General features: G+C 40.4%; 1 protein-coding gene and 1 long non-coding RNA gene across 5 annotated transcripts in view; one reads left to right on the forward strand and one right to left on the reverse strand.

Annotated features, from left to right (window-relative positions):
- ARHGAP15 (Rho GTPase activating protein 15) overlaps positions 1–27712 on the forward strand; it is a 332924-nt gene that overhangs the window by 4252 nt on the left and 300960 nt on the right. For all 4 annotated transcript variants that reach the window (XM_055812995.1, XM_055812996.1, XM_005242359.4 and 1 more), the window contains one exon: positions 12897–13076. In XM_055812995.1, coding sequence (XP_055668970.1) covers positions 12912–13076 — 165 coding nt within the window. In that variant the 5' untranslated portion in view covers positions 12897–12911. The remainder of the gene's footprint in view (positions 1–12896; positions 13077–27712) is intronic.
- On the reverse strand, positions 414–26483 carry LOC114013555 (uncharacterized). The gene is made up of 3 exons (XR_003556599.2): positions 26401–26483; positions 20628–20700; positions 414–2131 (listed from the first exon to the last, which is right to left on the reverse strand). It is a non-coding gene; the product is annotated as an uncharacterized LOC114013555 (long non-coding RNA).

Here is a 27712-nt window from a genome sequence, read left to right on the forward strand (position 1 = left end):
AAGTTACACAGTAAAATACTAACTCAGTGCACAGGTACCTGCTGAAGGATTCCTTCAATAAATTAACTAAGCAAGTTTGATATTGCTATGGTTAGCGGTTTAAGGTTAAGGCGTAATGTAACACCTCCTGCCATTGGAGTTTGACAGATATTAAATTATTCAGTTGCAGCTAGGCCAGGTATTGTGGGTTTGTACTGTGGCTTTTCATGAATATTTCTTTCCAAGCCTGTGCCTGATAGACTGAACAGGCACAGTCCTCGAGCAAATGAACTTCAAGTGACTTCTGATTCCATTTCCAAGACACCCATCAGTTTTCAGCACAGCTGCAACATGATGATGGGGGAGTGGGGAGACAAGGAGGAAGAGAAAACAGAAGTGGTTGTGTGGCTGAGCTGAAGAGCTTTAAGTACGTGCTTGCTTTTCTTTTCTTATTTCTTTTCCTGCCACACCCTGAGCAAAAACCACCACTGTATTTGGTGCTGAACTAGATAGCGAAGCTCCTCCTAGGCAGGGAATAGCGCTTAGCACCTGTGCTTGTTTGTCTGCTGCTCAGGACGTTGCTAAACTCTTCCTTCGTGGGTGAGGAGGGAAATGACACAGATATTTTGTGAAGGCAATTGAAGCTATGGAGTTCTGTCTCCCAGGGAGTCACCTCCATGACTGGTAGGTCTGTCACCAGCCTGCAGGGTGTCAGGATGCTCTCAGCTTTTCTGGCATCCCAACTGGAGCCAGGAGGCACCTGCTGCTGGGCTGGCCAGGTGTCTGCTTCGGACAGTGGAGTTGGAGGAACTGAGCAGTCCACAGTGGGAGAATGGACCCAACACTAGCAGTGTGTCCCACTGTTTGGGGAATCCCCAGCCCACATGGGGATGCTGGCCAGAGCCAGACCTCCCCCCACACTGCAGGAGAGCCTGATGGTAACACCATGGACATTCACAGCAAACACCAACAGAAGCCTCCCTGGGCTCTCTTAAACAAAATGCATTTCTAATGAACAGCTTTGCTACAAGTGAATCAACATTTTCCACTAGGAAGGTGTTACATCAGATTTTCCAACAGGCCAAGCTGTTCTGACACATGCTGCCTCTTGTGCTTTGGGCCGAGTATTGCTGAGGTTTGATCTAGAAGGATTAATGTTTCTATTACCAGCAGCACATTGTGTGCTCTGTTAGTTTATTAGCAAAAAAAAGTTAAGTATAGTAGTACCAGTGTAATGAGTAGTCAAATTCTTGTGATGATTTTTGGACTAGGAGGTGGCATTAATCCATCCACTCTTCTGGGAGTGGCAACGAAAGTGGAAACAGCCCAAGTAAGAGCAACCACAACAGTCAGTTCCTCCTTGTTCATTAACCCTAGGCCCTGGCAAAGGCAAGGAGTGCCCCCACTCTTAGCAGAGGCTTGGAGAAACCGGTGTCTTCAACTAATTCTTGAATTTCGTTTGGACAGCCTAGCACTGGCTCTGGGTTGGGTAGGAAGAAGTCATACAGACCTGAGACATCCAGAACTTCTGCACAGATTTTTAATCAGAAAACTTCTTTGCTAGTTTTAATTTCCATCTAAAGTTTGGGTCTTTTTATTAAATCTTTCCTAGAGTGCAACTAAGTGAAGAGAGGGAATCTATTGAGAAGTGGAGCAGAAATTGCATAAAATAAAAGAATGAAAAATGTTCAATGCAGAGATTTCTTACCAGACTCGTATCACACGCTGAGATACAGGTGTTTAGTGAATAATGCTGATGCACGGTGCGGACATTTTAATGCAGGTACGTAGGACTGCCAAGGCTCACTTGAGCTGAGTGCAGCAATTTCATCCACCAAGGGATCTGAGGGGTACATCAGCTCTGCATGTTTCCACATGACTTAATAAACCCACAGCTGATGGAAGATGTAATACTTGTCAAGGATTTCTGCTCTCAGCCGTGCTGGGGGCAGATGAATGGCTGCCACTCTTCTCACTGTGACTGCTGGTGTTCACACGTGGATCTGGCACTGACGCACTCCTGCTGTCGTCACTGCTGACTGACTGCTCTGAGTGCAGCGTGTCTGCGGTGGGGCTGGGGGTACAGGTGGGCTCTGGTCTCCTGGCCCACGCAAAGCAGGCATACAAGGTTCCTGGAGTCATCTTGAACCACCTTAGTTAAAAAAAAAATATTTTCATTGGTCCCTCATGAAGCATGTACATTTGCAGTAAAAATTTTAAATCTAATTAAGAGAACCTGTGCTCAAACCTCTTGCATAATCCAAGCAATCATGCTTTTGACACCACAGTACCCTTGACATTTCCCCTTTGCTGAATGCAGACATCTTAGCCACACAATGTGATATCAAATACAGTCACATAAAACAAATGCCGCTGTCTCCTTCCCGCTTTGCTGGCAGGGCGGGGGGCAGGTGCTCCTGCTGCCTGACACTCTGCTCTGGGCACGGCAGGGGTGGCTGCTGAAGCAAGCTGGCTGGGGGCCCCACGAAATGCAGAAGAGGGGCTTGCTTGATGCAAGCCACAGAGAATTTCCCCTTCTAGTTCCTGCTGTAGCTTAAAAGTTTTCTCCTAAAATTGTAGGTGTGGGCTCTGGTGTGTTTCACAGCAGTGTCTCTTAGAAGAGCAGCACCGGGAGCTCTGCAAAGTGGAGATGGAGTGTGGGAACACATTAAAAGTGTCTGGAGCTTTTTTTTTTTTTTTTTCCCCCCTCAGATGGGAAGTGGGAGCAGTGAGAAGAAGTAAAGGGAGCAGCTGCAGGATCACAGCACAAAAACTACTGCAGCTATGTCTGGAGGAGTGGGTGGGAGGGACCGTTTCATGTGCACAGCACGGGGAATCAAACCTTATCCAGGGGAGTGGGAGGGAGGGGGCCTTGCCATCTGAGTAAGGGACGAGCCTCTTGTTGTAGACATTATTGAGGCAGGCGGTGCCAGAAAGAGAAAGAAATATTTTTTTTTGTGATAAGTTTTACATAAAAAAAGAAAGAAATATTTTTACTATAAGTTTGTTTTTTTAAATTTTTTTTAAAGCCTGAGAAGCTTTAAAGCCTTTCCTCTTTGATAATCTCAGTAACTCAGTTTAACAGATGTGTCTTCTGTAGGATGATGGGTATATGGAATTGCGAAATGGAATAAGACGTGGCAAATGTGCATTTAAACTACTAAGTTGAGGGACTCTGAGATACCCTAAGAGGTTAAACCCACTGCCACTGCCTCACCAAAGGCTTAAAAGAGCTCCGGAAGGCATTTTTTCTAGTGAAGGAGCTGCTGCTGCTGCAGGACCTAAGGAGCAGGAGGCAAACTGAGGCAGGACTTACAGCTGCTCCAAGCGTTCAGTTGTGCGCAAGTGATCTAAAGGCAGAGGGGCATCAAACTTGTGTGCAGTCTTAGTGATGAGCAGGAGGTGCTTCCTCCACCATGAATCAACCAGTGGAGCACATGCCTGTACATGAACGTGGTGGGGGTCACAAATGTGCTGTAACATCCTACCTGAGCTGGCCTTGTGGTGGCTTGTTTATATCGCTGCTGTGAAATCAAAACCTGAATTTCTGTTGGCAGAGCTTGAGATTTAAAGCTTATAGGAAGTTTGTTTCTCTGGTTATTTGCAGTAAGCTTTCAGGCATTAAACATCTTTTTTTTCTAATACATCAGTTTGTCTTGTGGTACTAACTCTTCTACTTCTCCAGAGAGTTTGGGCTGTTCCAAAATTACCATCACCACATGTCTAGTTCAGGTAAGCATGGAAAGTTTGGATGAATATCTGAATCTCTGTGAGGATAAGTTCTGCAAAATTGAGCTGGAAGTATTTCAAGAAGTCTTACTTTGAAATTTCTGTCACTTCTGCTTCTGCTTGTATCTGTAAATACTGCAAGAATAACCTTTCCCATAGTATCTCATCACTTCAGATCTGGCAACATTAAAAGTAACAACACTTTTCTGAACATTTAGGCTATAGGAACAGATTTCTTTCAAGCACCGGAGAAAATTTGTGATTCTTATGTGATCTTCCTAGAGAAAACATTGGATTTTTTTTATTTTTTTTTAAATTCGGAATTAGACAGCTTTAAACTAAAAAGTTACCATGCGACAAGCATCATATGCAGGTGTAAAATTAGTTTAGAACTGGTCAGCCGTACATGTGGTGGTTGGAAAGCCATGATTGTATTACCGTACTTACCTGCCGTATACGAATGTATAGCAGAAAGAAAGGAGGTAGAAGGAAATTACCTTTTCCTCCTGTGTTAGGTGAGGGCAGGTCGGGAGTAACCAAGCATTCCCCTCTAGCACTTCTCAGGTTTGGTGTTAAATCAATTAAATTGTTACAAACCTTTATGATGTTGTAAACTACTTGTGGCCATTGGTCTAATGTCTAAATCATACTTGTTCTGTATTCTGTGTTGCAGGGTGCATTATGAGTGCGACATTTCAGGTGACAGTCATAGCTGAGTTCTTTTAATACTGTGTATATATGACCAATATTCATCACTGGAAGGATTGTAATCTATCTTGCACAGCATGGAAAATGCAGGCAGGTGTCGCAGATCAGATGCGCTCCAGAAAGAAATGAAATGCACTGCCAGCAGGAAGACCTAGAAGTAGCAATTTTTCCCAGGCATGTTCTTTTACATATTCAACTGAATTTCTACTATGGACGACTGTTCCCAGAACATATGCAGGCCAAACTGTACACAAAGGATACTTTTAGCTTCAAGTTCCACTTGAAACTGAGATATTAAAGTGACATAGGAGCGGTGAAAATAGACTCCATTATGCTATCCCATATGATATATTGGGACAGACGAACTCCTGAAACAACTGTTACCTTTCCTGAGACCTTCACATGTAATATAATTAAGAAACTAAGTGATGCAAGAAGAGACGTGACCATATGTAGTCACTTCCTGATGTGAGGAAGCTCTTTTACCCTATCCTATGTGTTTGTGTTGTTTCCAAGAATATCCTAGTGATATTTCTAACAATATTTCCTAGCAAGCTTTTGTTTGTGCAGGGAAGTCCCGTAGACAGCAGGTCATGGAGGATCACAGGATGAGAGTTGGGTCTGTGGTCATTAAATATGGATGTGAAGAGTTTGTCATTGTATCTGCACAACTTTGGAATAGTAACAGTCTCTCATCCTCTTCTCTTTCTAATTTTCAGGCCATTTCTATCCAGGTATGAAAGCATTTTCAGAGACAGCGTGTCGCTGCCCTATAGGGTACAAGTAGCTTTTCCAGGTGGCTGTTTTTCTTTGTCATCTGATCCTGCTATTTTTAAAGGTCTACGTATAGCAGAGAACAGACCCTGGGGCTTTCAGCTATCATCTTTTACAACATCTCAGAATGACACAAAAGAGGACTTTAGGTCCCTGCTTAAATCCTCATTGACAGCCATTGCCAGTCTAGCACAGCTGTTTAAATTTTCTGTCTTCATGTCTCTCTCCATCCAGTCTTTGAGACAAATCAAGCAACAATTTGTAAAGTTTAATAAAATTTCCACTGAAACTGTCTATTTGGTTAAGGCATTTTGCTGCCATCTGCTAGAAAGAGGGACTTGATATCAGCCTTCAATTACTTTATTTTATCCTTTTGATATTTTTTTATTGTGTAAGGTGCTATTGCTAGTTGCAAAAAAGGATGACTGCAGTCAATCTTCATAGCAGCAAGTCACTTATATTTTTAGTGCTGCAGTCAATGGGCAGGAAAATCTCTGAAGCTTCAAACTGTAGAAGTCTGTAAGATACCGTGCGGTGTAGACTTCACAGCCACGTGGGGCTGTGACCTACTGTAAGTAGAGATTCACATACTCCTAATATGTGTGGTAGCTATCAGGAATGGGAAAAGAAGCCTTGTAGTTCAACACTTTAGTTCTTCGGAATTCAGTCATCAGAACAACCGTAGAGTATGTTCTTAGACCCAAAATTCAACAGAGTTGCTGCTGTACAACGGTGCAATGGTGTCCCTCCCTCTTGCAGCCTCTTAGTGTATCACCACACCTGACACCACAATGCAATATGTGCTTTTTTGTTCCTTTTTGGGTGTGCTTGGTGTTACTTTGGCTTTGCTGTAATTCCATCAGCTGCAGTGGGTTCACTGTGAACCTGAGATCAGGATCAGACCTTTAAGACCTGTCAGAAACTGCATGTCCTGTATTGCAGAAACTAGGGAGATATCATTTCAAATGATACCATGCTTTGTTCCTACTGGATATTAAGCTGGTTTTGTGATTTTTCAATCGTGAGAATTATTGACTAAGTGTTATTGTAAAATGTAGCGCTTTCTTTAATATCAGAGAATAAACCAAAAAGTTTGAAATGGTCATCATATCAAGGATCAAGTTAAAATCTCAAGGATAAAAGTTTCTTTAGCATAACAGTTGCTTAACAAGGACGCTTGGAAATGCTTTACTACTTGTACTGGGCTACTGCCTAGGAAGTCTGCTATGATTTAGGCCAAACTGTGTCAAGAAATTGACTTTTAGGTACATCCTTCATAGAGACTGGATTAGATAGCTCACAGCATAAATACAATTGTGAATAATGGTGCTGAGCAGCATATCCCACACATGGTAACAAAGAAATGCTGGGCAGTGAGATATTATTACAAACAAAGCAGAAAAATGAGTTTACTCTTCTCTTTGCCCATAGGAGAGGCATTGGTAACTATACATGTAAATTAGAGTTGCCTGAAGAACTCTGTGGGCCATTTCTGCTTTTATTTGCAGAAAGTCCTCAAATACTGGAGTAGAAAAGAGTGACTACAAAGCCAGCCTTTAAACACTGAAATAAGATGACCCCCATGATCCTGGCTCAGTGTGTTGTCAGTTCTGAGAGACACCACTGAAAGCCTAATATGGTTGCAGCAGGTAAAGAAATTAACAGGGGATGTGATAATTAATGCTGATGAGCATGGCTTTTGTAGGACTTGGGTTGTATCAACTAACTCACTGGTGTTTGCTGATGAGATTGGAGTTTTGGTGGGTAAGGGGAACTGAGTTGTTGGGTTTAGGGCATTAGCATTTTACAACAGAAACTCAGTAGTTTACATTTTACATTTTACAGTAGAACTCAGCACAAAGTCCTGTTTTATTGTCTGTCTGATATGAAAGGATAAAACCAGAGTAAAGACCCAGGCAATGGTGATGCAGTGCCATTCCTGATCTCCTACTTTGACTAGAGATATGACCGACAGTTGAAATTAATGCTGCTTCCTAAGTACAAATTATTCCAGACATCTTTCTGCAAAGGGAAAGGCACAGGAATGTTACATCTGTATTGTATTTTCATTACAATGGATTTTTCTAGTTCTCAGATAAACTGGCTTCAGGACACTTCTGGGCACTGGCCCAGGACACCACATCACTCAGCAGCCTTTGCTGTTTGTGTCCATGCCCTGGGCGCAGACATGTGATGTTAGCTGTGAGAGCTGTGTGCCACCCCCCCCCCCCAAAAAAAAAAAAAAAAAAAAAAAGACACAACAGAGTGCAGATAAGAATAATTGGAAAAAAGCTTTGTGGCTGTTTACTTGTTATGCCTTCTCTTTACCTACAGTTTTTTCATCTGTCCCCTTTTATTTCCATCAGTTTTGTGTTTAAGCACTAACCGCCCTGAGCTGCACTTCAGCAGAGATAACAAACAGTGCAGCGAAGGCTAAGAGCAAAGCCCAATAGCAGAAATATTTACGTAGGTGTGTTGACTTTAAACGCTTCTTTCACAGGCACAGCAATATGTTTTCTCCTTTACAAGAATGTTCTGACACACCACGTGTGTGGCATTATCTTGTTTTTTCATTTGTTAACTCTTACTTCCTCTTCCATTTTTATGGTTTTTCAGGCTCACAGGTCTAGTGTAATGGGGAACCTACTGCTGATTTTTATTCTTCTGTAATATTGTTTCATTGGATGTTCTTCATGTACAGTATGCTTTTGAGTAGAAAAATGGAATTAGTGAATGTAACATGAACACTTTAATTTTGCAGTGTTTTCATGTATCTATGTCGAGCACTTTCATGTTCTTTATGCTTCTGACTTGAAAATGGTGCAGATGTCATAAGGGGCAAAGTCGGAAGAAATTAAAAGTTTATTTTGATAAATAATGAAAAATATACATAATTTTTTACTCTTATAATCCTGAATAATAAATGCAACAAATTATATTAATCATGGATAGATTTTTTTCCTTTCTTGGGTAAAAGTACTTGTTACAACTACTTGGTACAAGTTGCTAATGAGTTAACATTTGCATTCCATCTTGCACTGTCAGTAGCTGCAGGAAATGCAGGCATAGCTCAAGACATAATTTTACAAAACCTATATACTAACTTTACCAATACTGTACCAAAACTCATAAAGTTCTTGGGTAATACCAGTCAGACCACTCATGACATGATCAAACTCTGGACAAAGCAGCATGTCAAAATGATTAAAATCCTGATAAATGCAATGTGAAATTTCCTCTTAGCTTCATGAGCTGCTGTAGGAGGGGAATACTTGCTGGCTGTCATTGTAAGATGGAAACCATAATTAAGCTACCAGAGTCAGAAGAATGGCAGTAAGATGAACAGTTCACATATTTAATTTTTTCAAGAAGCTAAATAGAATATTTTTACTTTTTTTTTCATGAAAATTATAAATAGAAAAAGGAAGGGTTCGTTTTGCTGTTTTTCATTGGGAAGTTAATAATGTTAATTTATTTCCTTTGTCATCTCCTTTCTCTTTCTGAGGAGAAAAAGCAAAAAATATTTTTCCCCATCAAAGGAAAATGAGAAATAATTGAAATATTTTTGCTGTTATCGAACATAAAGATTTTGTAAAATCTGTTTTTAAAAAAATAGTTACAGAAAATGTTCTTGAAAATAGTTTTGCCAAGACCCAGCACTTTGAGAGGAAGACCGAGATCTGATCTTCACAGTTTGCTGTTACTCTTTTAACTGGGCCTTATTCTCAGAAACGGGACGGCTTTGCTGTGTGCACGGATTTACATCTGCAATAACCTTTCTGTTTCTCATCTCTGTAATACTCATTACTTCCATACCATGTGTTTGCAAGTTGACTGTACATTTAGAAATTAGGGGTTTAGGATCTTAACTATTGATGTGCCAGATATGTCAAATGTAACGGTATGTCAGCTGCCACTTGACCGTTTTGCAGCCACCTCACAGCTGTAGCTGGTGTCTGAGCTGTGGCTTCAGTTCGACCTGAGTCACTCTGGGGATGCTGTGCTACTTGCTGGAGCAGGTTTCTCTCCTCCCTGAGCATCCCAAACACGTGGACCAATTTGTGGGAAAAGTGACTGCAAGCATTGACCCACTGAGGTTGCATGAAATTTTTAAAGGATGAACAACTCCCTTCGGTGACAGCTTTTGGACTCCTGAAAGTACCTCCAAAGTGGCTGTCTGTGTAGAGCTGAACTGGTTTTGCTGTCCCACCCAGAAAGATGCTTTTGTCCCTTCAGCTCAGTGATGTTTCTTGCCCTGTAAGTAAGCTGATCTACCCGCTCTCCGGAAATTAAAGTTCTCCTTTCTCATATCCAGTATAACCTTTACCCCCACTCTATTGATCACTTTTCCCTTCCTGTATCACCCATCCAGCCCAGTGTCAAGGATTTTTCTTGTACAGGTACTGTTCCTTGACTTTTCCCCACCCTTATCCAACCTGCTGCTTCTGTTCCACAGTGCCCCAGAACAGGTTTTTCCAAGAGGATTTTTCAGGGTGTTCCCCTGTCCCCCTTCTCCGAGGTGAGTGCCTTAAAGTTATGCTGCCCCTTTGCTCCAGGAACCCTATAAACAACGGCGAGGGGAGGAGAGGGAAGTCTGTCTTGGTTTAATGCCTTTCTCCAGCAAATCAACCGTAGGAGGTTTCAAACCTAAAATTTATCTCCAGATGCTAGCTATTTGCCAAAAGGCAAATTAGTTAATTATGTAATGAACATGGAGTGCCTCACAAGCAGTTGCACGGGGCTTGGCAGCTCTGCCTTCCAAAGTAAGTGTAATGAATTCCCCTGCAAAACTGGCCCCAACTTGGCCCTGACGCTGCTAATAACAGTTTGGAAGAACCAAATCATAAAAGGATCAGATAAGATCCTTCTTCTGGTTTCTGTTAATATTTCATCTGTTTCTCAACTGTCTTCCCCTCTATTATTTTTTAAACTTTTTTTTTTTTTTTAATAAAAAAAAAAAGAAGAGCAGAGTGTAAGTACTCCCAAATTCTTGCAAATGTGACTGCAACGCCCTTGCATTCGTGGAGCTCATATTCAGGGTGCCATCTACTGGCACGCAGGGAATCTATAACGCTATTGGGAATCTTCATGGAGTTGGGGCAGCAAAGGATTTCCACCTGGAAATCCTAAGGGAGTGACTTCTGTAACTTGTACCTTTCCTTTGTATTTTGCAAGATCTCCTTCATATTTGACAGGATCTCACCGTGTGCTACACCAAGACAAGCAAAATCTGGTGGTGGAAATGTTGAGGTTTGGGTTTTTTTCTTTTCTCTTATGGTGGTTCCTGTAATTTTAGTGCCTCAGAAAGTCTCCTTGAAATACTCTGATGTAGGTGAAATAGTTCCAGTTTGGGGAAAAATTAACTAAGGTTCAACGAGATTAGAATAAAAATTTTCAAAAGTCTTTGCAGACTTGTCATTTACTGTTTGTGTTCCTATTTGTGATCCAGGGTATGACTTTGCCACACTATTAAACTTTTTTCTAACACATCATGTACTGACAACACCAGACAGAGACTACCTAATTAAAACTCATAATGCTTACAAGAAGAGATATGTCAGAGCTTTATAGGTGGGAGAATTCAGAAGAAAAATCTGAGAGATGTGCTCCAGCCAAACATTGGATCGGTGACAGAGCCAGTGTTGCTCTCGTCTCTCGAGTCTGATCAGCTCTCCAGCCTGGAGCCTACTGAAAATCTGTTGAGAATTTTGATTTGATACCAACATGAAATACAAAATGGCTTGACTCTCCAAGTTTAGAAGGAGGAAAAAATAATTTCCTACTTAGAGCTGCTGCAGACCTTACTGCCAAAATGGCAAAGTGTCCCTGTGACATGGGTTTGAGCGGTGACTTCTCTGAAGGGTGGTGAGAGGTGTCTCAGGGAGGGAGAACACACAGTGCTGTCTGCCAAAGGTCCACGGAAAAAGTTTCCTCCAGCGGCGTACACCAGCTCTGGGCAGAAATAGGCACACATACTCCTGAGTGGCAGGAAACGACTTTAGCCTAATTTTTCTCCTCTCTTTCCCTGGTTGAACTTCTGTAGGGATCCTTGAGTAACTAATTCAGTGTGGAAAACAGCCAATGGGTATAAACTTTACTGTTGCTTTTATTAAAGTTATTGTTCCTATCATGGCACATAAGGTTAAACGTGTAATGGCTAATATTGAAGCACTTTGCATTTCTCTCTTCAGGAGCACTGTGTTTCTTCATATTTACATATGTCTGGCTGTATGAGTTTAAATACTGCTGAAGATATTCAAAAGCCTTCTGGACATTGTCCTGGGCAACCATCTCTAGGTTGTCCTGCTTGAGAAGGGGGAGGTTGACCAGATAACCTCCAGAGGTCTCTTCCAACCTCAACCATTCTGTGACTGAGTGATGTCTCATTATCATCCTCTACACCTAAGGCAGTTTCCTGGGAGGAATTGATTTATTGAGGCCAGGAGAGGGTGAAGGTGTGAGAGCCATGTCCTTCCACCAGCACAACAGCTGTGGTCCTGCCCAGAGACATGCAGTAGTGCTTGTCACCTCCCTCTCCCACCTCCTCACTGGTACCATATCTTCCTCCGCTCTGGCGCCTTCCTAGAAATGGACTTTATTGAAATCAGGGAATTGCATCTTTTAGAGTCTTCAGAGGTTGGGGAGATGTAGCTAGAAAAAGTTGTGCTTTTCAAACCAATTTGGAAAATGCTGATTTTCAACAGTTTGTATTATAACTGCACTTAAATGGATTTCCATTTGCCTGGCTCCATAGTCAGGAAACCAGCAATTCCAGCTTATATACTATCTCCTCCTTACACATTTGCTCATACGGTTGCATAGCAATATAAATAGCAAGTTTTCTTGTGACTTCACCCACGATTTACTTATAGTAGTGCCAGGGTGAACTAGTGGGGGAGGAGAACGGAGCAGCAAGTGTTGCACATCACTGCCCTGATGTTTTGTACAGGAAATATAAAGCAACTCTTGATGAAGAATGTTTGGGGGATTAGAATAGCTGGGACAGAGGTTGTTGGGTTGCACTAAGGCTGAGGCAGGAGGCTGACCAGCAGCACTGCTAGGGAAGGCGGTCGTTCCGCACAAGTGTCCCCCAGTCCCTCCAAGGGCTTGAAAGCTGACGTCCTTGGCCATTTGTTCATTTCAAAATCTTCATAATGAACAGAGAAACAAAAATCCCATCTGTGCTGTTGGTAGAATCTTAAAAATGAAAGGAAATTTTATTAGGTCTGGGTTTGAATCTAGGATGCTATCAGGGTTGCAGCGTGGCCCCACAATGCACTTGTAACATGCATGTATCGGACTGCGGAGGTAAGATATGTTAATTGGCTTCACAGCATGTCGCTTTCCTTTGCAAGATTTAAAATGTGTAGTGTGAGCAGGGCCAAAGACAAAGTGTAGTGGCTGCCAGCTGGACGTGGCAGAGGCTTGCAGGGAGATTACACCATAGAGGAGAATGGCTTTTGAGATAAGGATAATCTTTTACACAAACTAACTCTTCCAAGGCAGTTTGGATGGGTGAGTGATAAGGACAATAATAAAACTACAGGCTGACACAGCTGATAGTTATCCTGGTGTTCAAAGATGATCAAGATCTTGCCAGTGAGATAACTCTGCTTCCTCACCTGACTATGATGACATAGAACTGGCATTGACACATTTTTGTATGAAGGGTCCCAAGATTAATGCTCTTATTTTATGTTCTTCAGGTCAACCCAGTAACCATGGAAAGGTCTACAACCTCTGATACGGCCCCTGAAAAGCCTAATCCTTCCCACCACAGCACGGGGGCTGTTCAAATGAGGATCAAAAATGCCAACAGTCACCATGATAGACTGAGCCAAAGCAAATCTATGATTCTGTCTGAGAACATCAAAGTCACTGAGCCTGTAAGTAAAATACTCCTAATATTTTCTGAGTCTTCCAGTTATGTGCAGTTAAGTTACTCATTTCATGATCATCCCTTGTGAGGTGGGGTTTAATGGCACTAATACATTTTTAGGAGTATGGCTAGGAATTGGAATAACAATTTTCCTTCAATGAAAGACCAAATTTGGCTTCAGTGGCTGCAACCATAGCTTCTACTCAGAGCTTCAACTCTCAGGTATTAGCGTACTTAAGAACGTCTGCTGCAGACAATAGTACTTACAGTATCAGGTATATGTCATGATTTCTCAAGAAGGCAAACTTTAAAAGCAGACAAAAGAAAAGAAATAGAAATTACAGCTCTGTAAATAAAGGACAACTTTGTCCATGACAAAAGTAAGTCTTGCTGTAAGAATGAACAAATTCTAAAAAAGCAAACTCTGAAGTTATCTCACTATTTTAATAGTTGACAGAGTTGAAAGAGTTGAGTCATCTTTTATACATTACCATTTTTTTTTAAATTAAATAGTTAGTGGTGAACTCTATTGCCAGTTGCGTCCCTGCCCCTGTACTCCTTCCGAGCTACTAAACAAACTGATTGGTATGAGTCTCCCCTGGTTAATTTTCTTCCGTAATGGTGGCAACTTGCAGCTGAGGCCATATGATGTTGCAAAATTATTTATGCAATGTTAACCACTTCTTGGACTCCAGATCCATTTTGTTCTCTGAGAATGCAAATGAGGGAGAAAACTCTGCTAGCTGGGGACACAGTCCCAGGTCTCAGTCACTTCTCACAGCCATGCCAGCCATTAATTTTTTGTTTTGTTGATGTAATGGATTCCTATGAAATATTCAGCTTTCTAACAAAGTTATTAAATGGAGGAAGCCCACAATAACAGCTGTATTTTCTTCCCTTTTTACTCAAAGTTCAAGCTCAACATTCAGACTTATTTGGAAGTACATTATTTTAATCGTTTATTTCCCTGGTATAGCGTAACTCATTTCACCTTACGTTTCCAGGGAGAAAAATCTGTTTAGATCTTAGCAGCTGATAAGAGACTCATTTACCTTCCGTTTAAACTATACTGTTTGCCTCAGACACACTGTACATGTTTCTTCCTTTTTAGCTGACGTGAAATGTTCCTCCATTACAAACCTGAAATGATGCTTATAGTAATTTACTGGCAATACTATAATGTATTATCAGGAAGAACTGTACCTTTGAAAAAGTTTAAAAGTTAAGTATATTTAATGATGCCTAACATATTTTATTGGCTGTGTTTAACAAAAGGCACTAGGCTGCAGTTGTTTTTGACAAGCATGAAAACATCACAGCATGAGACTGCAAAAGGAATTATGTAGAGAAATTACAAGTGATCCATCTCTCAATGAATTATCCACCTCAATAGCCTGCAGAACTCAGCTACCAATTAACACCTACTTTATTACATGTTGGGATGTACTTAATAACTTTCATGTGTTTATGCACTATTACCTTGACTGATGCCTCTTGTACAATTAGGCATAATTGGCATATCAATATGCAAAAGTTAAAAGGATTAACCCTCTTAAAACTAATGAGCATTTCTGTATCCAGCTGCTAAATGAGACAAAATTAGCATTTTTCACTTTTGGGCAGGATTTTATCATGCAGTTTCTCATTGTTGATATTACCTTGTTACATAACTTTAGTTTTGGGGATAGTATGCTGGACTGTTACAGAGCAAGGGCTCTTAAAAGTTAAATTAGACATAAATTTTCACTGCTGCATTCCAATAACCATAGCAGGTACAATATATGTTCATTGGCTGAGAGCTGAAAAGTTGCTTTGTGTTACATTTGTTTAGTAGCTAATTATATAAAAGCGGAATTTTACTGAGTATATGTCATTTTACCAAGCAAACTTGGCTCCGGCATAATAGATTGAAAGCTTGCCATGCTACTAATTTCCTTTCTATTTTAATTCTTTTCATCTCTTTTTGCCATGCAGAATTTTCTGACTAGATATTGACAGACTGAAAGTGTTTTGGCGTATTTACTTAAATAAGCCTCTTAAAGTTGTTTGCTAACGCCCAAACTAAAAGCAGAACTCCGAAGGATCCAAATGTTTTCAAAGACGTGCGTTAAATGCAGTGAGATTCAAGTTAAAAGAGCGGTGAAATATCAGTTGCGCGTATTGATTGCACCTGACATGCCTGAATCTGTGCGTGTGACGAGCAGGATTTTGGGGGAAGCAATGGAGGAGAGCAGGCTCTGCCTGCCCAAGTGCCTTGAAAAAGCTGGGTTGAACCAATGTGGTACAGACACACACATATATCCCTGTGGATATATAGATTTATATTTAGTAATCTTGTTTTAAAATTCGTGACGCTCTTTTCCAGCGCACTCGACATACGGTCTTCGCTCTTGTATTTAAAGGTACACGGATCCCCGCTTAAAGATGCATATTCCCAGTATGTTAAGCAAAGCTAATTATTTTGTGTTAGAAGATAAAAAGGATTTATCCTGATCGTTCTAGTTGGAAATTTTCTGTTTTCGACACTCTACCTTTGTTTAGATGATGGATGTAATCTATAAGGTATCCACTGATTGTGCTTATTTTCCATTTTACACAGACTGAATATTTTTGTCCGGTCATTGGAGAGATTCCTCTCTAAAAATTAGAAATAGCTGAATAGGGACTCCATATGACTCTTTCGCAGCCCATATTCGGCATATGCCTTGTACTCTATGTGCTATTAATAAATGGGTCAAATCCTTTTTCCTCAACTTATGCAAAACCTACTGACTTCAGTGGATTAAGGCAATGGGCATTTGGCACATTTTAAACAATTGATAGAAATACGTGTTTCTAAAATGTATGAGGAAAAAAATGAACGCTCCGGACAATAAAGGGCAAAATCCAGGCACAAAACTAGGAAGATGACTGGTGATTTACAGAGAGGAAAATACATAATTTTCTCTAAGGGATTTGTTGTATTCTGAAGCATTTGCTGTGATGCTTGTAAGCACACCTGGGGCTATACTTTTAAAGGTGGACAGATTATTTTCTATAATGTGACAAAGAAGGGTCTGCATCATACATCAGCAGGGCCACATGCACTTGTGCATTTTATAGGAGTGATGATGCAAACACAGAATGCATAAGCTAACTGATGCAAAAGCTCAATGTAGATTCTTGGGGGTTTAGGTTATTTATTTTGATGGAAATGCTTGAGCTTTGTGCAAAGGTTGAAATTGATATTAATGTAGAGTTTAAAGAGCACAAATCATGAAGCCGGACATGGACTGTGGTAAGCAAGGGCTCTTTCTGTGCTTAATGTTAGTGTCTGAACTAGCAATGTAAATGAATATTTGCTATTTTCATCTGTTAAACCCCATGGAAGTGCATTTTGCTTCATTCACAACAACTTCAAACAATGAAATGTCTTTTTTTATTGGTGCCTATATTAAGAAATAGAACCTATTTAGACATTCCAAAATGTTAATGTATTAGAGCTTTTTCTGATTAGGTTACACAAACTGGTGGGTTTATTTATCTCTCTAATACATTATCAGGGAAACGGGAAGCAATCTTCTTTTGTTTCTTACTCCTGTGATCATAGAACAGTTGCCAAAGTTATGGCTAGCCAAAAAGACAGAAATAAAATTGCTAAAAATATAAGCCTTCTGTTTAGCAGAGTTTTTGAGCCATATTTTGAAATTGCAGGGCTTGTACATGTTTACTTCAAATCAAGCTTATAGTCAAGTTTGAGGCTTTGTTTGTATAGATTGTCCTGAAGTAGATCCTGATATTTAATTAAAATGACACTAAATCACATTGAATTGATAAGACTTGGCATCTCAAACAAAGGTAATTGCCCGTATTGGTTTTGTACAAAAATAGAGCTGCTTGGAAAATGTGCAGCCAACACAGACTGTCAACTCCATTTATAGATCAATATGTGAAAACCATTGATCAGGCAGGCATGTGTAACAGTAACACTTTGCATTTATTTGTTGTTTTTATACCATGTTAAGGCTTACAGGATTATCGGCTTCCAAAATATTTTGACTTCCTCGTAAATATGTTATCTGTTTAATGTTAATTACAGACAGTCTCCAGCCCTCTTTTAGAGTATTTTCAGTTTCATTGCTATGGGTACTTTTAGCTGAAAATGGATTATTTCAATCTCTGAGAGATCATCAGAGCTTCTTTTATAGTATAGTTTATTTAGGGAAAGTTTTTAAGGGTTCCTTCTTTTTTCCCCAGTTTATTTTTTTTCCTGGAGGAAAAAAAAAGTCTCGACAAAATATTTCTAAAAGCAGAGAACCTTCTCCTGTCGTAGTTGGGTACCCTTGAAGTGGAAGGGGAAATATACTCTCTTTATTGTGTTCTGATAGTGACTGCCCTGGCTTTATTCTCTGCAAATGTAATCATTGCACACTACTACATTATAGATGCCCTTACATTTATCACTGTAAGGATGTAGCCGCGTTCCCTTTAAGGTGTTACACAAACCATATAATAGCACTGGAACAGATGTAGGAAAATGTGAGCTTCCCATGACAAGTGTGATAATTGTTAATAAATGCAAGCTTGTACCTTGTTCACCCCAGATACTTCAGGGTAGGTATGAAAGCAGTGAGTCCATAAACAGTCCAGTTTTACTTCTTGAACATGAATATCATGCCCTTTCCCCCCCCCCCCAAAAAAAAAAAAAAAAAAAAAAAAAAGCAAAAAATCTGTTGAGTAACATCAGCCGTTCTCCTTTCTGGCACAGGAAATGAGAAGTGAAGTGTGTCATATGCCCCCTTACTGTATTCAAACCGGTTTTGTGCTTTCAAAACTCAGATCTGCTCTCCGGTGTGTGTCATGCTTGCAGATTGACTCATTCGACCCTTGACTTGAGGTTTTCATCCATTTTGGTACGTGCCCCCAACCCCCCTTGCTCCCGACCTGGGGAGCTCTGGCAGCGGGGTCAGGGTGTACGGGGCACTGCTCGCAGGTGTGCCGCTACCTGCTCACCTGCGTTCTACATAGCATAAAGTCCTTTAACTTAGAGACTGAAAGTAGACTACTAAGGCATTAGAATAGTTTAGGGTTCACTTTACCTTCGGTAAGCAATGCAAATTGCCTGACAACACTTTTTCAGGACCAACATTTTGTGTGCAGGCATATTTTCAGGCTGAGAACAAGCCTTTTGTTTTTCTGATTCCCCCCCCCCCCCCTTTTTTTTTTCTTCTATATGCCCTGTGAGAAGGTATTTTTTATCATATATTTGCATTATAGCACTTCAACTGAAATAATCTTGGCTAAAAAGGAAGAAGTTAATTTTATTGCTACACTCCCCATTTATTCCTCCTCCAAACATTTTCACTGTACCATTTCAGCTACGTAGCTTGATAGGCAGCTTCATAATGAGATCATAGAAAAAAGAAATAACCGGCACCTATTTCTTCTTAAAAGCGAGGATAAATTCATTTCAGCTCTATTAAGGGAGTGGTGAATGTAACTGGTTTGACTTCCTTGTTAAACCGAACTGAAGTTCAGACGAGATATTATACGAGTCGGAATTGCTGATTTTGACTTTTACTCAGTGTGACAGAAGGGTAGAAGAAAGGTTCAAAAACCTCCAGGTTTTTTTTTGTGTTTTTTTTTTCTCAATCTTACATTATCTCATGCTGTGAAAATCTTTACTCTATTTACCGAGCACAAATTAGTCTTGCCAAAGGTTCTGAAAGTTTGCTACTTCAGCTTAGATCCTAAAACTTCAAAGAGAGATGCAACTCTACAAATTAGTGCATGTGCTCTGCCACCGTGATTTTAACTTGAACTTGACTAAATTCGTTTATAATTTAGTACTGATTGAGTGCTGCCATTAATGTACACGGGATACATTTTTTAAAGTTAGTCCTCCTATTACTAATTTGAATAAAAAACTCTAACCTTGTTAGCATCTGGACTTATTTTCATAATAACAACCCCTTCAGAACCTACGAAGTAATGAATAATTGACAACAAATGAAATGTTTTGATAGTTGTCGGCACAAAGCATGTTTAATGTTTTGTGTTGCTTCCTAGCTAATTATGTAGATGACACATTTGTCAGACCTTGACTGCCATTAGAAACGTGTTTCCAGAGGGGAGAAAAACAGGCTATTCATAGAGTAATTAACTAGAATGCTCAATGACCTGTGAGAGATTCAAATGGCTGCCAGTTCAGACATTGTTTTGTTACAGAAGCAGAGGGGTAATTAAAATTCCAAATTACAGTGCTATGATGAAGCATTTGTTTGTTGACAGTATACTCTTACTCTAGTTTGTTAATTCTTTTTTAAATTGCTTCTAATCCATTTTATAGCTTTAGGAGTTCCGTCTTTGAATTTACTGACAACTAATATTATGGTAAATGGTTCTTCGGCAGAGCACTGCGGGCTTGGCAGTTCCATGGGAGCACAAGGTGGGTGGGATGGAATCGCTGCTCTCTCCCCAAACTGACACACCATGTGCTGTCATCGAGACGCGGCTAACGCGGCACATCTTGTGAAATGATATGTTCATAATTCCGCGTTAGGGAAGATGTCTAGTTAGGGGAGGAAACGGTTCAGGGAAAGTAATCATAATCAAACAAATTGAGGAAGGTGTCCTGAAACGTTAGAGGAAAGAGCCCTGACGTGGTGGGGGTGAGGGTGGCGGTGGGTCAGGTGGGCACTTCGGGGGGCCGGGGTCTGCTCAGGGACGGGGAATCAGAGGACAGTCGTCTGCAGGAAGAAGCCAAGCACAAAATCTGAAGAACGGGGTTTTTCACAAGACCTTCGCCATCGCCCTTGGTGGGCGGTCACGGCTGTGGCAGCTAGGGCGCCTTGCCTCCTGCAAACGGGGACTCTCGGCGGGTCCCAAGTGTTCGAGTTCTCTAAACAATGACTTAAACGCGAGGCCGAGCGCAATACTTATTTACTTTGCCAAAAGTGAGAATCTGGTTCTGTTAAAGGGATCTGACAGGAGTAACATGGTGCGTGATGCAGGGGAGCTGACAGCGGCATGGAGTGAGCGCCGATTATCCCGGAGACACTGTCAGCCAGGATTGATTTCCACTTTCTCCGTTTATGTAACGGTTCCTGTAATACAGCTGACCCCAAATCACGTTACCTTGTCATTTCTCTGCATGGATCAAGAAGAGATGAGCTGAAAATAGCTAGGCACTGACCTTGAACTTGCCGGAGAAGTGCGAAGTGACAGGGCGATCTGCAGCGCGCGGTGCCCGCACAAAGGCGCGGGGGCTGCGCTGCAGCTGCGGCAGCACAAGGGGGCAGAGCAGCACTAGAGATCACAGGTGAGGCAGCTGATGCTACAGCAGCGCAACCCCACGCCAAGTGCCTTGCCTTTTTTTTTTTTTGTTGTTGTTTTTCTCCCCCCCCCCCCCCTTTTTCTTTTCTTTTTCCTCCCTTTTCTATTTTTTTTTTTAATTTTGTTCTTTTCCCCCCTTTAAAAACTGGGGCGATGCTAGCTAGAAGCTCCAAAACATTGACGTTCCTCATCATCCATCTATTTTCAATAGAGTTATTTGAAGCACTGCTTAATATAGAAATACCTTCCAAACTGAATGCATTGCCAGGAAGTTTTGCATCCTGTCTGTGGATAGCTCCCCATTGTTTTCCTGGCATCTAGTGAAAGAATGAAACATTTGTATTATCATTAATAGAGTTGTCTACAATTTGGGGGGTGTTTGACAAGATCAATACATTCTTCAAAGCCTGCAAATCCCTTTGAATTTCATAGAAAGCATGGTGTAAATACTTGAAAAATATTTTTAAGCCAATAGGACAAACTAAAAAAGGGTGAAAAAATTAAAGGTGTTTCATTTTTCTTCAGATGTGACATTTCTCTCTGTTGCACCGTGTATCTCTAAGGGGGAAAAAAAAAAGAAAACTTGGTTGTGAACGTATTATTTAATATGCCATCTAAAAAAACATGCTTCACTTCTTTTGTTTCATATTTTCATCTGTGCTTGCCTCTTACCAGCCCTTTTTGTCTCTGATGCTGGCAGTAGCTGTGGAGATACGAGATACCAGTGATGGCTCTTCTCAAAGATCTGGTGCTTTGGGGTATCACCGCTTGATGTGAGAGCTGGGGGCAGGACTGGGAACCTTGTACTCACTCTTTAAGATGTCTGGCCAAAGTTCCCACCTTCGTTGAGTGGCACCAAGGCATGGGTGCCTTCTGGAAAGGCGACGATGGGGAAGTCCAGCCCAGACCCCGCTCTTCTGCCTAACCAGTTGATGGTTCCCTTAAAACCTGATCCTTTCCCTCAAGGGAATACCAGATGCTGTGGCGCAGGCAGGTTTAAGCACTCTTCCCTTCAATCTAATGCTACCTACTGTTCATTTACCCTGTTAAGTATCTTTGGAAAAGCAAAATATTATTCCATTTTTTCCAGCCATTAATTCCTTTTTTTCTTCAAGACATTTAGAGGAGTAAACCATGGCTTTCCAAACTGTAAAGCAGATAAAGAAACACTCAAAAAATATCTTTGAGGGTAGGGTTAGCAGTTCTTCAGAAAACACAGGGAAATACAAGGGCTAAATACGAGTGTCTTCTGAAATTATTGGTTTTACTGTAATCCATAGAATAACAGTGGAGATTTATGCTAATATCAATTTTTGGCCACCTCACATAAGATGCGATGTCTTGTTTAAGAGCAGAGTACAGGTGCAGACTGAGGTTACCATTTCTCAGTGGTAACTGGTGACTGGGGCTGTGTAACCAAGAGTTTAGAAGGAAAAAGTAACACACACCCCCTCCCCCTCGTTCTTTCTAGCAAAAATGCAAAAAAAATGATGAGTTTGATGTAAATGAGGTGAACTGTAAAAACTCCAAACACTTCTCTGCATTATCTTAGCTTGTTCAAAGCTAAAGGACAATCATGGGGTTGGACCAAGCGTTTGTACTTTGAAATTTGTTTGTTCCAAAACTCTGCAAAACATAGCCTTAGGGCTGTCCTGCTAAGGCGGCTGCGCAGAGTACAAAAACCTGCACGTGAGGTTTTAACTAGCCAGAACCCCCCAACAGTATTATTTTCTGTAATTTAACATATAATTCGTTTTCCAATGATCGCGGTGCTTTTGTATCATCATTATTTCATAGTCCATTCCACATTTCCTTGTGTTTTTAGCCAGCAGGAGAAATTTATTTCCTGCCTCTGTTCTAAATGTGCTTCTCAGCCTTCTAAGTTTTCTATTTTCTCCTGTAAAGGGTGACACTGAAATATATAGTCATGTTAATGACACCGATGTTACTACCCCGATGCGAAATGTCCCAACACACTATAAAGCTACACCTCTGCTTCAGGGAAGGGATAGCAACATGCCATGGTGTCAGAAAGATAATATTTTGTGTATGTAATATTTCACTTGGCCTCTGTGATAGCCTTCTGTTGTATTTATGTATTGCAACCGAGCGGAGAAGAAGCTGGACTGGAATTGGTTGTGTTTCCCTGTTCCCAGCTTGGACATCAGCCTGCCAAGAGATTTTTAGTCATTTCTTCTGATTCTCTACCTGTGAAATGGGACTGAGGATGATGCACGTTCCTCTGCACACATTACAGTCTGCCTCAGAGCTGGGTCGACTGTTACGTTTCAATCATGCTCATTACATAGGTGATTCTATTCTCATCATATTAACTCCATTAATTGAAATATGATTATTCCACAATTATGCTAGTGTAACTGAGAGGGCAACTTGGCCCCAGGTCCTGTACGTCTTTCTTATCTATATACTCTGTACTTAACTCTTTCACTATTTTTCTTAGAAAAAAAGTCTTGTTTTGGCTTCATCATTAATCAGTTCTGTTCCCTTGATTCTGTACCCACGTGCTTTTAGCAGCATTAGGTTTCTCCGAGAGCTTTCATGTTTTATAGTGTATATTTGAAAAACTGTGCTTAAAAGTATTGTTTAAAAGAGTCTCTTTGGCAATATGTGTCAGTGCACACTGTGACAAGGAACATAAGCTGTGGAATTATATTCCTCTTACTCTATTAAGTACTGTATTATGGCTAAATTATGGCATCTAACATGTTTCCTTTCAAAATGCCGTAAGATTTGAAATATGTAGGTACTGAAACTGAGATGATATCAAACTTCCCATAGCTAGTCTTGGGCACCTGACCTGCACAGTTTCCCACAGGGGAAAAGTAAGCTCCATTTCTTTACATTTCCAATGAGAAGGGACATGTGTCTCCTTGCATTGAGTTACATTATATCACATCATGTGACACAAAGTGACCCGATGCAACATGACAGGAGAGGTAAAGAACCAGGGTGATTTTTTTTTGTTGTTTTATTACTGCAGTGAAATAATTACACTACCGATGCAATGAAATGGAGATCAAATTATTTTGCCCATGCCCTAAATACATGTGCTATTGCACAATATACAGACATGCTTACTAAATGTTGTTTAATGCAATGAGATGAGGTTTTAAAACAGACAGTGGAGTGTCCTTGTTAGGCAATGTGCCTATTCTTAGACAAATAGTTGACAGCAGCATTCTCCTGCCCTAAATCAGATCAAATTCCCTTTGAAGTCAGCCTTTTTTTTTTTTCTTTTCTTTTTTTTTTTTTTTCTTCAAGATCTGATCCAATCACGTTAACATGGTAATATTCTATTTTCTGTTTGATTTCTTGTTTGGTGAGGTTCATAGCCTTAATGGAAATAGGTCTTGATCATCTCTGATTTTGTGTTTAGGGGTGTGCATGCATGCACACACAGCCACAGCAAGGACTGAAACCTGCCCCTTCAAAGCATCCAAGGTCCTACAACCCGAGAGAATGAAGGACCTTCATTTTTCAGTATACAGCCTGTGGGGGGGAAAAAAATATTTTTTTTCATTGTATTTCAGAGACCAATACTACTAATTTTTGTTTGTTATTTTAGGACAGTACTGAATATGTCTAAACTTTAGAAACAGTTATGCCTTTCTTTTCATGACTATGGACTGAGCTGCCACACAGCCTGAGAGTGACAGTAAAAAGTTGCATTTAAGAGTACAGCCAAAACACAAATAAAGCAAAAAAATAAAAAATAAAAAAATGTTTTGTCTTTTCCAATTGCCGAATCTTCCCCCGGTTTTGGAATCAAATATGAAAAATTGTGAAATACCCTGTCCCATTTTCCCTTACTTCCCTCCACCCCCCAGAGCTCTACAAGAAAGATTGGTTTCCTGGATATCTCATCCGTGGCCAGAACTGGAAGTACTGCAGCTGTGATGAGCGAATCTGTTCTCATGACATCTGTAGCCCCAAGGCAGGTAGAAAACCCAGACAAGCATCCAAACTTTTGTGTGTTTATTTGGACCAAACCTGGGGTTTGGACCAACTGAGCATCACATCAGCAGTTCTGTCATCCTTAAGAGCTCATTCTTCTTGCTTGTGATCCTGAAGTCAGACTCTTACTTTATAACCTCATTACACAGAAAAACAATGTTTAAAAATTAAAGTGCCAGGTGCCAACTCTTTTCAGTAGTTGGCTACTTCAACTTTGAGCTTTCCATTTTTTATCAGCAAATGATAAACTGAAAATTCTGTGTTCCCAGTTTAGATCTTTCTCAAAATTAAAGTGTAAATCTAAAGTGGCCACCTGTAAGCACTAAAACCTGAAGACATTTGGACACAAGTTAAACAAATTGTTTAAAAAACTGCCAATTGGTTGCATCAGGTTTTAAGAATGACTATGCAGGGAAGATCCAAAATTTGTGTTTTAACATTTTCAGACCTGTTTTTCTTTTTTTTTTTTCTTTTTGAGGAGTGATTTTATTTAATTTTAATCAAGAAATATAAGAGCTCAGAAAAGAATTACCATGACTAGATCAGCTGTTGCAGGAGAATAAGGCTGACAGCACCATGCAAATCTCAAAAGCCTGGGAAAGGCTGGGGCGATGGGCTGGTGTTCGTTTAAAGCCCAGACCAAGCAGTGAGGTGACGTGGACACAGGTGGGCCATGAGGGATGGGGTGGGACAGGTGAATTTGCTGCAGCTGTGTGAGCTGAGGGCCCTGCTGGAGGAAGGGTGGTGCTCCTGCTCTGCAGGGTTGGTGCTTTGCTGGCAGCCTGGGAAAAAGCTCCTCATTCATCCTGGGGTTTAGCTGGAAGCTCTGCAGCCCACTTCCAGGTAGGTGCAGACTTAGACAGGCTGTGGTTTGTAGAAAATCTTTAACTGTGCCAAATTTCACTGGAATTCCTAATCTTTCAGTCTTGTGGGTCTTATGGTTTTTACCATGATCTAAGCAAGAAAGGCACCCTAGAATGTTCTGAGCATGTTATGTGCTCGTGCACCACCAGTTCCTTAAAAACTGCCATTGCTTTCCACAAATCTCTTTTGGGTTGTTGTGGGTTTTTTAAATTTTTCTTTTCTTTTTTTTTTTTTTTTACATAAATTCTTTAATGCCTTTATGGCAGATGAGCCTAATTACATGAAAGTTTACCTTTAAAATACTTTCCATTTATCACAGTTTCCTTACCTAGAAAATCCCAACGCAGCCACTGCTAATGTTTGATAAGATTTGTACCTGGTAGATTCTAAATTACATTAATGCATAAAGCCGGCAATGCCAGGCTCCCTATTGTTACAGTTATTAAAGCTGTAACTGAAATGATATCTTTCATATTGATCTTCAGCTAGCAGCTCTTATCCAGAAGCTTTGTTTCACATTAAAGTCACTAATGATTGTCTCCACAAAATGAGCAGCTTAATAGTTAGAAAAAGTTAAATGGAAAGAAGAAAAAAAACTTTGATAGCCACCTTTGATAGCTCTTCATTCCAACATCTCTCATAGCCACAAAGTGCAAGCCAAGCATTAATAGACGTTTTAATAAAATGACTTAAAAGAAATCAATGGGATTTCTCACGAAGCCTAATTTCCAGCAAGTTATATTATTTAAATGTTTGTAGTCCTTCTGAACAGCTCTTGTCCTACCATACCTGCCAGAGTTTTTCCTGGAATTTCTCAGTGTATCTTCCTAGGACTTTCACTTCTTATTTTCAGAGCCCTGGTTTTGATGTATTACCTTATTGATTTTTTTTTTTTTGCTTGTTTTGGTTTTTGGGGTTTTTTTTTTTTTGGTTTGGTGGTTTTTTGGGGTTTTTTTTGGGGTTTTTTTTTGGGTTTTTTTGAAAATGGAGAAAATATAAATTCTGTATTCTACTGAGGCTGGCAAAATGTCCTGCCAGCACAGAGGCAAGAGCAAAGTGTCAGTTTGTGGGGTGGAGGGGGCAGTCTGGTTAGATGTATACCAACTAAAAGCCTTTTGGAGCAGTCACAGGTATTTTAGTTCCCTCCTGGACTATAAAGAGTCTTTTGCTTTCCTTACCTTCAGGTGAAAATGGTATATCCTACCGGTACAGCTCCCCAGCCACAGCTGTGATAAACATACCTGCAAGGCTCTGGGTGAAGGGAACATCATTGCACTTGGGCTTTTTTCCTGGGACTTTTGGGTGGATTTTCTGTTAGTTTTTAGTTGGCTTGTTTGTTTTGGCTTAGGGTGAGGAGCAGCTGCTGGATTTCTTTTTCTATTTAACTAGATTATCTCCACCCACCCCCTAGTTTGTCTATGACAGAGTGCTGCATAGGTGTTTTCCATGAGCTCGTCTAGTCTAAGTGCAGAAATACATGAAATTTTTATGTTCTCTGAGCTTGTTTGTTGTACTTTATAAATGATATATATCTGTTTAAAGACTGATATGAAAAGGGAGGGATTTTTGTGGGTTTTTTGTTTTGGTTTTTTTTTTTCCAGCAGCAAACCCACAAATCGTTTTACTTGGGAAAATCAGGTCATATTTATTCTTTTACATAAACAGAGGCATGCTATGCTGGCAAGGTAGCATGTAAGGTATCCAATGATTTTGCACTACTATAAACTGTAGTTCAACAGAGGTGATACCCTAGATATTCACTGTGGGGTGGCTTTTCCCCGATAAGCTCTAGTCAGTCCACAGTAACGATTAAATCAAATACTCCAGACGTTAGATGTTCATATAAGAAATCATGGGGGTGGAAAGGGAGAGGAAAGAGAATAATGTTGAGAAAAAAATTCCCGCAAACCCACCACAAAACAACAGAAAGGAATAGACTGTGCACAGGTCCACAGCTACAAAACATTTCCCTCATCTCGCAATATCATGTGAGTCCTCAGTCCTTATTTCTGCTGCGTTTTTCCCAGCCTCCAGTGGAAGAGACTGGATTAAGCTAATGCACGGACATGTTTTGGCCGCTTATTATTTATTACAATTTTAGTTCCAGGTTTCAAAAACAATTAGGGAAACTGCTTAATAGGAAAATGACTCTAATTACTTGTTAATTGAGGTTATCTGCTTCACATTATTCAAAACGTAAATTGTGTTGACACTTGTACCCAGATATGATTACTTAATAAACAGACTGAAAATGCATCGTGAATGCACACACCCCCTAAAAAGAGGCATGTTATTTTTCAACTCTGGTTTGCTCATCTGAAAGATGTTAAGAGATATATATATATAATTTGCATTAAGCTCAGTTGTAGCATGTTAGTTCAAAAATATAAATTATATGCTTCAGATAATGAAAAGATGAAGTACTGAAATTTCAAAGTGAAAGGGTTTGTTAGGCTTACATAGAACATGTTCAGCTAAGGTTTACACAAA

The sequence above is a fragment of the Falco peregrinus genome, chromosome 8 (genome assembly GCF_023634155.1).
Source record: "Falco peregrinus isolate bFalPer1 chromosome 8, bFalPer1.pri, whole genome shotgun sequence".
NCBI lineage: Eukaryota > Metazoa > Chordata > Aves > Falconiformes > Falconidae > Falco > Falco peregrinus.